The sequence below is a fragment of the Palaemon carinicauda genome, chromosome 10, assembly GCF_036898095.1.
Source record: "Palaemon carinicauda isolate YSFRI2023 chromosome 10, ASM3689809v2, whole genome shotgun sequence".
Lineage (NCBI taxonomy): Eukaryota > Metazoa > Arthropoda > Malacostraca > Decapoda > Palaemonidae > Palaemon > Palaemon carinicauda.
The window spans coordinates 16387514-16400013 of NC_090734.1; the positions used below are offsets into that span (position 1 = coordinate 16387514).

The 12500-nt window shown below is 37.5% G+C and overlaps 1 protein-coding gene across 1 annotated transcript in view; it reads left to right on the forward strand.

The window, feature by feature from the left end:
• Nucleotides 1-12500, forward strand: part of LOC137647862 (uncharacterized) — an 854937-nt gene that overhangs the window by 144558 nt on the left and 697879 nt on the right. Inside the window, exon 2 of the mRNA XM_068380817.1 lies at nucleotides 5679-11952. Coding sequence (XP_068236918.1) covers nucleotides 5731-11952 — 6222 coding nt within the window. The 5' untranslated portion in view covers nucleotides 5679-5730. The remainder of the gene's footprint in view (nucleotides 1-5678; nucleotides 11953-12500) is intronic.

Genomic DNA, 12500 nt, shown 5'->3' on the forward strand with positions numbered 1-12500 from the left:
GGATCCTAAGTTACTTTATATATAGCAATTCGAGCTATGAGGGTTTGAGAGAGAGAGAGAGACAGCGCGTGATGGAAATGAAAGAGATGATGGTACTTGGCAACCCCTGGCCCCAGTCTTACCAGAATCTCATGGCAGACATACTTGTCCCCAACGAAGATTTTGTATATATACCACGAATTTTTTTCGGATGTTTTCTGTTTGCTGGAGCGAAACAGAAGCTTCACATTCTTGGTAAGCAGATGAAAGACGGAGTGAGAGAAGGGCAGGAGGTTTTGGATTCAAAATCATCTTCCCAAAGAGGATTGAAATTCATCCCTTTTAATCTTCCGCTCTCCACTTGCATGTTTGGCCTACATCACACTAACATGATGTCAGCTCACTCAACTTAGTTAGATGAGAATTAATCTTTTTATCCCACCATCTTCGCCAACTTGTCTTCTGGGTAGATGGGATATAATCAGAGACTTATTAAAATACGATTAATTTCTCTCAGGCTTACATCTCTGCTCTACTTTAACAACTTGCGAGTTTCGAGTGAGAACGTGTAAACAGAACTCTTACACAATAATACGAAAATAAAAAATGAGCATCATTCTATAAAAGATCGAATCCTGCTGCAATACAAAAGTAAGAAGAATCACATCCTAACTCTCAGATAACGAAGAAATGATTAAATCCTTCATAACATACGCTACTACACTTATTCTTTATGTCTAAACATGTTCTATCAATGCAGTACTGTCCAACATTACTCTTAATACCCATAGGGCATATAGTATTACAGTATGAAGAGATGGCAAGACTGATAGCATGTGGGGACGGAGGTGAGTGGAAGGGTTACCTCCCAAAGGCAATTTTCGAGTTTATTGCTATTTACGTATTTTGTAATCGCAAACAAAAATTACCCGCCTACGAATAATATCACATTAACTCTTAGAGCTTACAGTGAATAATAACTATAAAGGAAAAATTGATTTTACACGTAATCGCAATTTATAATTTCAACGTTCCCATGAATTTATTCATTTTTAGATTGATTGATTGATTGATTTGAGGTTCTCTGGCTTCCTGATATCTAAATAAATTTTTAGAAATGAATCTATTTAATATAATCCTGTACCAAATATTTTAAACAGTTCTGGTTTAAGGGATTGGAAAAGTTGATGAAAAATTAAAGGACCAAACCTATTATATATAATGCAGAAGCCCTGTAGATTATCACGGGTTGCCATAGGGCAACAGTCTGTGGCCTGCACCTTCAGTGCAGGTCAGGTCGTTCTAGTGCCTACCTGCCTGTAAATTAATAGTTCTCTATAATTTTAAGTTAAAGAACGTGAAATAAAAGACCTAATACCTTAACCAAGACATTGTATGATAAATAAATATAAATAAAAGTAACCATTGGATTTTTTCGCATGTATTTATGACGCTGGGTAGAGATATACCATATATCAGGCGTGTGTGTGTGTGTGTGTGTGTGTGTGAGAGAGAGAGAGAGAGAGAGAGAGAGAGAGAGAGAGAGAGAGAGAGAGATGAAAAATGAGAAAATAAGACCGTTTTGTTAGCAACCTCGCCCGTTAAGGGTCACTGAAGGATCCACCTTTCTGGTGATATATCCTGCGAAGAGAATGTACTTTAGGACACCTACGGTACATCATCTTCGCAGGAAAAAATCATATTTATTTGTACACACACACAGGCGCATATATATCTATATATATATATATATATATATATATATATATATATATATACATATATATATATATATATATATATATATATATATATATATATATATATATATATATATATATGTGTGTGTGTGTGTATTATTATTATTATTAATATTATTATTATTATTATTACTTGCTAGGTTTCAACCCTAGTTGGAAAAGCAGAATTCTATTAGCTCAGAGGCTTCAATAGGGAAAATAGCCCAGTGAGGAAAGGAAACAAGGAAAAATGAAATATCTTACGAACAGTAACAACATTGAAATAAATATTTCTTGAATAAACTATGAGAACTTTAACAAAGCCAGAGGAAGAGAAATAATATAGAATAGTGTGCTCGAGTGTACCCTCAATCAAGAGATCTCTAACCCAAGACAGTGGAAGACCATGGTACAGAGGTTATGGCACTACCCAAGACTAGAGAACAATGGTTTGATTTTGAAGTGTCCGTCTCCTAGACGAGCTGCTGACCATAGCTAAAGAGTCTATTCTACCATTACCAAGAAAAAGTAGCCACTGAACAATTACAGTGCAGTAGGTAACCCCTTGGACGAAGAAAAATTATTTGATAATTACAGGTGTATAAGGACAGAGGAGAATCTGTAAAGAATAGGCCTAACTATTCGGTGTATACACGCAAAGGGAAAGTTAACCGTAACCAGAAAGAAGGATCCAATATAGTACTGTCTGGCCAGTCGAAGGACCCCATAACACTCTAGCGGTAGTATCTCAACGGGCGGCTGGTGCCCTGGCCAACCTTCTACCATATACAGTATGTGTATATATATATATATATACATATATATATATATATATATATATATATATATATATATATATATATATATATATATATATAGTGTATTAATAAAATTAAAAGACAATTCTGAGATCCGAATTCCTACATTTGCAAAGAAAATAAGCTACAAGCATTTACCGAAAAAAAAGAGCGCTTCCGCTTAGGAACACTACTGGTCAAATACACCAGAATTGTTATAAAACATCGGTAATGCAATGGACAATTAACCTCTCCAACTATGTGGGAAATCGAAAAGTCAAGAGTTTAATGGGACTGTTGTATGAGGATACACATTTAAGCACACACAAAAGACCTGAAAATTACCGCCCAATAAGTTTACTCTTAGTAATATATAAGATAAATACAAAGGTAATATCAGGCCGAATAGAGAGCTAGCTACTCTTTAATCAACCAAGAGAGCAGGCAGGTTTTACAACCAGCTATTCAACAACTGACCATATCCATGTAATTAACCATGTCAAACCACCCTGTATGGAAATTATAGACTGTGCGAAAGCTTTTGATTCTGTCAAAACTTCAGTAGCAATGAAAGCACCTCAAAGAAAAGAAATACAGTAGATGAATCTTATGTTAGAACATTTGAAGATATCTATATGGGTAGTACAGCAATCCTAAAACTACATAAAGATAGTGAGATAATTCCAATTGAAAACGGAGTTTTTCACGGCGTGCCTAGAGTTTTTAAGAATTTAGATTGGAAAAAAGGTAGGAATTAACATTAATGGGGAATACCTTAACATCATTCTGGTATATATATATGTATATATATACATATACATATATATGTATATATACATATATATATATATATATATATATATATATATATATATATATACACACACATATTTATATATGTGTGTATATGTATTGTATATATATCTGCATTATATTATACACATATTATGTGGTATATATATATATATATATATATATATATATATATATATATATATATATATATATATATATATATATACACATACACATATTCAAGTAAGCCATATATTATACACCTAACACCCCAATTCTCTCTATACCTCGGGATCAAAGACCCAAGGGGGAATCAACTCAGTTGGCCCGGCCGACCAGACGCTATTATCTTTGACTTGATTCCCCCTTGGGTCTCTGATCCCGAGGTATAGAGAGAATCCAGATATTAGGAGGAGTATAATATATGGCTTATTTGAATTTGCAAATCACGTCTACAGTAAATATGCAAAATTTATCATATATATATATATATATATATATATATATATATATATATATATATATATATATATATATATATATATATATGTGTGTGTGTGTGTGTGTGTGTGTGTGTGTGTTTGTGTGTGTGTGTTTGTGATAAATTTACACATTTAGACCTGTTTGTCATATTCAAATAAGCCGTATATTTTACTCCCTTAACTAATGTCTGGATTCTCTCTTATACCTATGGATCAGAGACCCAAGGGTGAATCAATTCAAAGATAATAGCTTCTGATCGGCTGGGGAATTGAACCCTGGACCAGGAAGCTGGGACGACAGTGACCTAGCATTTAGCACCAAGAGAGCCCAGCTTTCCGAACCAGGGTTCGATTCCCCGGCCGGCTAGAAGATATTATCTTTGAGTTGATTTCCCTTTGGGTCTCTGATCCCAACGTATAAGAGAGGATCCAGACATTAAGGAAGTAAAATATATGGTTTATATTGAATTATATATATATATATATATATATATATATATATATATATATATATATATATATACATAGTGTATGTGTGTGTATGCATGTGTGTATATATATATATATATATATATATATATATATATATATATATGTGTGTGTGTATGTATGTATATATATATACATATATATGTATATATATATATATATATATATATATATATATATATGTATATATATATATATATATATATATATATATATATATATATATATATATATATATATATATATATATATGTATATATATATGCTATACTGTGAAGAAGCTGTATGCTGTATACACGTAGTCAAGCATGAAAAGTAAATACTCCAAGAATAAAATTAGGAATGAATATTTAAAAACCATGCTTGTAAACATCGTGTAGATGAGTAATATTTCCACTTTAGATAAAAATATTGAAAAAAATTGAAAATTGTCTTCTTATTAAAGCACTTAAATAGAAATTGTTTTTAAAATTATTTTTTCTTAGCTCTCTTCTAGTTTTGTTCATATGCTTTTATTTTTTTATTTTAATATATGTCTGTCTCTTTAATGTTTTGCTCAGAATTTTTTATGAATTTGTATTGAAAGAATTGATATAAAGATAGAGTAATTTTATTTTTTATTTTCCCTACAGTTATTTGTATTTTTTCTTATTTTTACATCTTTTCCCTTCCCACATATTACTCTATTAATGCTATTCTTATTATCTTTGGTATTATTCCCTCTTCAGTTATTCCAAAGTTAAAAATTTCAAACTTGCAACGAAGGTTTTTATGTTGAACAGGCTGACATAAATCTCTTTTTATAGATTATTTATGAAAGATCTAATTTAATGTTGTTACGGTTCTTAAAATTTGTTACTTTAATTGTTCATTACTTTTGTAGTTTATTTTATTTTTTCCTTTCCTCACTGGGATATTTATCTCTGTTGGAGTCCCTTGTCTTTTAGCATCCTGCTTTTCTTACTAGGGTTGTAGCTTAATCTGAGATAATATTAATGATAATGATAATAATAATAATAATAATGATAATAATAATAATAATAATAATAATAATAACTCCTCTCTTAATCTATCTACAGTTTCTATGTACAGTTTTACAATGATTATAATCTTCCTCTAATACTTCCATATTTCGTTGGATTTTAGTAATAATAATAATAATAATAATAATGATGATGATAATAATAATAATAATGATAATAATTCTCTTAATATTTCTATAGTCCCTTTATTTCCATATACAATTTTACAATGATTATAATCTTCCTATAATACTTCCATACCTCGTATGATTTTCATATTTTCATCAATTACATTTTTAATGATAATTACAGTTATCGATTAAGATTTCGTCGACCTCACCTAATGACTTCTCTTCTTCTTCTTCTCCTCCGCAGGTGATCAGTGTCAGACGCAGAAGAAGGATCTGCCGAAGGAGTGAGGAGGAGAATGTCGAAATCTTCGCATACTAATGGCCCCTCTATTGCCAGAAGCGAACGGCCATGCAACCTGACCTCGTTCCTCTCCTCTCCGTTTCTCCTCCTCCTCCTCCTCTTACTCCTCCTCTTACAAGTCTTCCCAGGACGCCATTCCCCTTCCTTTGCCCTTTGCCTCTCTCTGAGTCATGAGAGTCCTGAGGTAGGAAGAAACCTTTCTATAGTCCCTCCCGAGTCAGTTTTAATTGGTAGGTTACATTCGGTCCCCTTACTGAGGAGGAAGGCGCCCTCGAGAAAGCTGTTACCTCCGTTGCTGGCTCCCAAACCCGGGGGACGTTTCTTCCTGGCATCAAGGGGCGGGTCAGAAGATAGAGAGAGTCATCTCGACTTACAATTTAAACAAAATATAGTCCTTTTCGAGGAATCCTTACCTCCGAAGGGGACGCTGACATTACCACACGAAGGAAAGCTAACTAAGACAGTGTCGTTGAAGGAATTACTAAAACCCCATTCAACGTCGTCTGGAAAGGGCCTAATGGAAAAGGCGGAGGGTGCGACGGACGTGACCGGACGTAATGGCGAGATTGGGCGGCGGGGAAAAGGTCGAAAGGAAGGTCACAATGTGATAAAATGTTCTGCCTTTGGTGACTGCAATGGCCCTTCTGGCTCTCGATCAGCAGATGGGACAAACGGACGGCGCCTCTTGTACAAAAGAAGAAAGAAAAAGAGAGATCTAGCGCTAAATAGTGACTTGAGAAATAGGAGAGGAAAGAGTAAAAGCCACGAATATAGAAAAGAAGAGAGATCAAATTACGCCATTAGTCAAATTTTCGATAACATCCGGAGTGCTCCAGCACGTCCAAAGGATTCCATTTCTCCGAGAAACGAACAATTGCCACTGAAGAAGGAAGATGGGAGAGTAGGCCTCTCCGTCGATGAATTACAACGCCGAAAGTCGCGTAGATCTAATGAGGTTTCGAGAGGCTTAATGGGCCCGGCCGGAATGATTAAACATGTACACTTTCTTCGAGCGGCGGGCAAGTGGCACCTGGCATTCATACAAAACCCGAGTCGTAAGTGTTTGGTATCGATCCTCGAGAAGAGGAGCGAGAGAAGAAGAAGAAGGAGGAGGAGGAGGTGGTGGTGGTGGTGGAGGAGCAGTAGTAGCAGGAGGAGTAGCAGCAGCTCGATGCCCGAAGGGAGATTGATCATGCAGGGCCAAGGGCGTCCTCATTCAGACGGGTCACATCAAGACCTTCCTCTGACGGGAGGTATTGGAATGGCTTCCTCTTCAGAGTTCTCGGAACTTCCAATTTCTTTATCCCCTTCTATTTCTTCTTTGAAAAGGTCACTTTCACTTTCGTCACCCCCTTTAGTAAAATCGTCATCATCATCATCACTATCATCATCAGCATCACCATTATCATCATCATTGTCTTCGGTGTTGTCAATCTCCTCTTTGCAAAATCTTACAGCAACAGTATTTCCATTATCTCCACTGCCATCTCTCCCACTGGTAACCCCACCGCCGTCGCCGTCTTTTTCCGGTCTCGATAAAGACATAACAAATGAGAAACAGCTGTCATCTCCAGTGATGGACTGGGAAAAGTCTTCTTTCGATCCCTCTCCCGCACGCTTCCGTGACAGACATCTGTCAACCTCCGCTGATTCATCCCGACAACGGGAGACGCGCCGGAATAGAATCAAAGGTGGACTTATGACTTCGGGACTGAAAACGTACGCAAGATCAAAATCAATGGAATACTTTTATTTATATCCGTCGGGGACTAAGTTTTCAAAAGGGTATCTTCTTCCAGAATCGATGATGAATTCTAGATGTACAAATGTAGGTTTGAATTGTACACGTATCAATGCTTTTAAGAAACAAGTTTTGACTGGAAATTCACATTCCTTGGAAAATGTTAAGACTTATGAAAGAATTTTAGAATTGAAAAGTTTAGACAGTCAACCCAGGAGACAAATTTTGACTGGAAATTCACATTCATTGGAAAATGTAAAGAATTATGAAAGAATTTTAGAATTGAAAGGTTTAGACAGTCAACCCAGGAGACAAATTTTGACTGGAAATTCACATTCATTGGAAGATATTAAGAATTATAAAAGAATTGCAGAAATAGAAAGTTTTGACAGTCAACCCAGAAGAGATGACAAAAGAAAGGGGTCTTCGAGTATTACAAAATATAATAAAGAAAACACTACTGTATCAAATCTAATAGATTTCCATGGTGCCAAAACCAATAACAGGGTGTATGTAAAAAGAGGAACAAAATGGTATTCGTTGCAAGCACTAGATTTTAGAAGACGTAAGGTAGAAGAACAAATTCTTTCGAAAATAAACAAAGATAAAGATGACGAGTATGGAAAAGAGCTTAGGAAATTGCTTTATGGTTTACAAAGACAAAGTATTTTCTGTTTTCTACAAACTAGAATGAAATGGATATGTATTCACCTAGAGGATATACAGAATGGTACTCATTTAGAGTTTCCTGTGATAGACAGTATTACTCGAAATAAAAGAGATTTGAATGCGAAGGAACATTTAGAAATGTTTGTTTCAGATGCAATTCCTCTAATTAAGAGGAATGTCTTTCTCCTGGAAGAAATAACAAAGACTACCTCTATAGATTCATCAAAGCCTCATCATTCATTCCTTACAAAAGGGTACTTTATTCCATTAGATGAATTATTTTTCACGAGGAACTCATTTACCCCGAACAAGAGGCGAAGCGAAAGGTCAGCGGCAAGACATGACCTAGAATTTTCTAGGTCGAACCACATTAATGATGTGAGGTCACTACCCAAGGAAGGTCATGATGTTATTCCAGTGAAAAAAGCTGCATTAGTCATTTTACATCCAAAATGGGAAGAGGCAAAAAGAGCTCAAGCTCAAATAGAGAGTTTCCAGGAAGATCTGGATGCAACCGAACGTTCCAGCGAGCTCAAGAAAATCCGTACTATAGAAGCTGGAAATCTTGCTGGTACGGTCGATAAACCTGGAAGGACTCTGCTTTCCTGGCGGGGTTTTTCATCCGCAATTACACCCGAGGTCTACTCCCACCCTCCTGTTCCAGGCCGAGATCAGCTGGATAACTCCTGGAAAGAGTCAATAACGCCAGGAAGTAATTTGCAACGTCGTGAAAGAACGTCCTTGGGTCCTCCAATGCAAAGGTTTGCGCAACACCCTGGCGGATATAGTTATGGCTCTGGTCTTCGGAGGAGCCCGAGAGTCCGAAATACCTACATCAAAGAGGAGACGGTTTCCGCTTCATCTGGCAGAACAGAGTTGAATATCAAGATAAAGCAAATGGATGGCTCGAGAGTCTATAAAGTTATTTTGAGCATGTGCGATCGTCTTTACTCCTGCTTGAAAAATCGTCCAAGTAAGGATTTAACCCACGAGATGGCGACTCTTGTAGATGTCAGATGGAGTCCGTTGCTCTCGAGACATTTGCTATTCAATTACAGTCACAGCCAATTATCAAAACTTGATTTCAAGAATAGTGATGATATTGATGGCCAAGAGGCGAAGAAAATTTCTGAAATGGTGATGGGAAAAAGGAAGATGGGTGACCTTAACGGGTCAAAGATTGCTATAATACCATTACTTAAAAAGACAAATTTACTTAGCTATTCAACAGTTAAATCGGAAGAAATCGAACAGCCTCCAAGAAAGCTACCCGAAGAGGCCGAGTCAATATCTCTTGATCCCAGAAAGAAATCCTTTCAAAATAATTTTTTAAAATCCACAGCTGCAAGGAAAACACCAAGAAGCAAACGCAGCGTTGGTGATGGAGGAGAAGTGATGCGAAATACAGGAAAGCCTTTTTCAAAGGTCAGGAGGCAGAGAAATGCGAGGCGCCTGAGCCATGGAGTACGCCCGTTGAAGAGGAGGAGAAGGAGGGGCGTCAGGCGTTTTTCTGGTAACTCGAAGGAGGCATTGAACGCTACTAAAGCGAAGTTTCAGCTGATTAAATCAAGAGGATATAAAGCTAAAAATAATGAGGTTGAATTGTTGGATGCGAATAATAGTTTTAATCATGATAGTACCTTTAGCCAGAGCTCGAATATTTCTACAGATGATCCAAGTTATTCACTGTACTCACAGTCATTTTCTTCTGTAACATCATCATCATCATCATCATATGACCTCGTCTCATCTACTTTCCTTTCACACCCTGTAATTTCACCTCCGTCGCAAAGAGACATTCAATCAAATTGGGAAAACGTAAAAGAAAGAATAAAAGAAACGGCAGATACCAAAAGTGGCACTCCCGAGTGCAGTGACAGGAGCGGGTGCTTTCACCTCTCCCAAAACGTCACATTGGTGAAACTCAAGACATCAGAGGATGTCCTCAATCTTTCAAACAATTTGGGAAAGCTGCCGAAAGGGGGAGGAGGGTTTTCCCAAGAGCGTTATTCATCAGGAAATGTAAATGCATCCGAAAATATTCCTCTTTTCAACTGGCGTTTGAACAGTCCCGATTTTGAAGAAAGCAAATATATATCAAGAGAAAAAGAAATAGATGATGTTTTTACTTTATCTCTCACGCATCCGATAGTGAAAGAACAAGAAGAAACAGATGTTAAAAGGGAAAGGCAAGACCAACCGACGATAAAAATAAACGAACGAATGCTTGAAAACAATAAACAAGAAAAGGACAGCCACGTGAGCGGCCGCCCAATGGAGACAGTCGACTACGCTCTCTCTTCGAAAGAGTCTTTATCAGGCAATAAAGTTTCCTCTCCCGATTCGGAAGAGATTGAAGGAAATCTCACGTCGGCCATATCGAGTGATTTCATCCACGATCCCCAGACATCTTTTGGGGACTACATTGCTTCTCAGGAATACAAATACGATTCGTCGTCCACACCTGTGTCCCACGGGAGGAGCGAGAAGATTTTTAAAAAAGATGGTTTTTGGGTAAACAAGCAGAAGCAGAGCCTCGTTATAGTCCCGTCGGATGGGTTTCAAGCAGAAGATCCTGCTGGAGGTGAGCTCAAGAAAGCAGGCTGGAAAGAACGAGGTAAAGAGATTGGTTTCCAATATGTAGACACAAAGGAAAGTGATACGATAACGTCGCCACCCCTTTTTTCATTGACAACTCCATTTTCACAATCATCATCTTCTGTTTCTCCTTCTTCCTTTCCCCTCTCCTTCTCCTCTTCCATTTCCTTTGAGGCGAGAGGAAGAATGTCCTCAAGCCATCCTCATCCAAGTAAGGAGATCCACCCGAGGCACGAACGCGAGCGGTTCTGGGATTTTGTCAAGTACAACGACACAATCCTTGAGGTGAGTCGTCAGGCAGGTAAGCTCAAGGCCCCTCAAGCTAAGCAGACGAAGCCAAGGGCCAGCCATAACGTCAAACACCCCCTTAGGTATCCCAAGCCGTTCTTGAGAGTATCCCCTCGTTTCCAGAGATACCACCAAATGCATTCTACGGACCATTCGTATAGCCCTATAGGAGTCAAGGACGCCATAAGAGGGGAATCCTTTTATCGACTTCACTATCAAGGCGGAGCTGTGAACCGACAACCGGAAGTCTTTAGCCATGTGGCAGATCCCAGAAGTCAAAAGAAGTATCTTCAAGGTCGTAGGAGAGTAGCTGGGACTCCTTTAGATTTTTCCGATGATCACATGGTCTATCAGAAGTCCCCCCGCGAGATGGCGCGCCATCGCTCCGATAAGAACTCGTTGCACTCGAAAAATATCAAACGACACTTCGTGACATCGTCAGGAGCCCTCTCGGGGGAAAAGAAGACATCCTTCGCTAATGAACCATCTCCTCAACTCTTGCACCATCACGGCAAAGTGAACAGATCGGTTCGAAGGTCGCCGATGAAAAAGCTCGAGAAGCCAGTTCGAGACGATCGGGGGATGAGCTTCCGAGATGACTCGAACCCCGAGGCGGAGTACTCCCTTAATAGGCTGGGAGATCGCGAGGATTCCCCCATCTGGGACACTTTGGGGGGCGAATTCCCTCCCAATCCTGAGGGGAGGGTGGCAGGGCAGCAAACCGAGGCATCGAAACCCCAGGCAAAGGCGAAGACGGAACAACTGGTTCCGATCTTAGGGCTGTTCGACCTGACGGCTCGTCCGGAACAGCATATGGGCGGGGCATCTGAGCTGGCAGCCGCTCGACTGGCACTGAAGCACATTAATGAGAAGGGGGTCCTACCGGGTCACCGTCTCGTTATGTTCCACAATGACACTCAAGTAAGTCTAATTAGCGTTGCTATTATTTACGTTAATTGTGTTTTTGTCATATTCCTGTATTTTAGACAAAATGTTTCAAACGTTATAATGTTTATGATAAAATATCATTTTTTATCCATTTCATTTTTTTTTGGGGGGGGTGTCATTTATGAAATGTATTTTATGAGGCATATCTTATTTTGTTTTAATATCTGTGTGTGATCTTTAACACAACTATAATGTTTCAACGGTATAATTAATATGATGAACTATTTTATACGTTTCATCTTTTTCTTTATCATTTATAAAATATATTTGTGAAGTATTGCAAACTTCTACTCTACTTTAAGCAAAAAAAATATATTAAATTAAAGGGATAAGTCTTCAACACCAGTTTGAAAGAAAATAACGGATACATATGAATAAAAATAAAGTGTTTACTCTAATATTGTTGTGAACTACTAAAATATGTATAATACTTCCAACTTTAATGTTGAACTGATTAATTTATTATAACTTGATTTAGAAACTTTTCTTTTAGTTTATCACAATTCAAAAATTAATTAAAA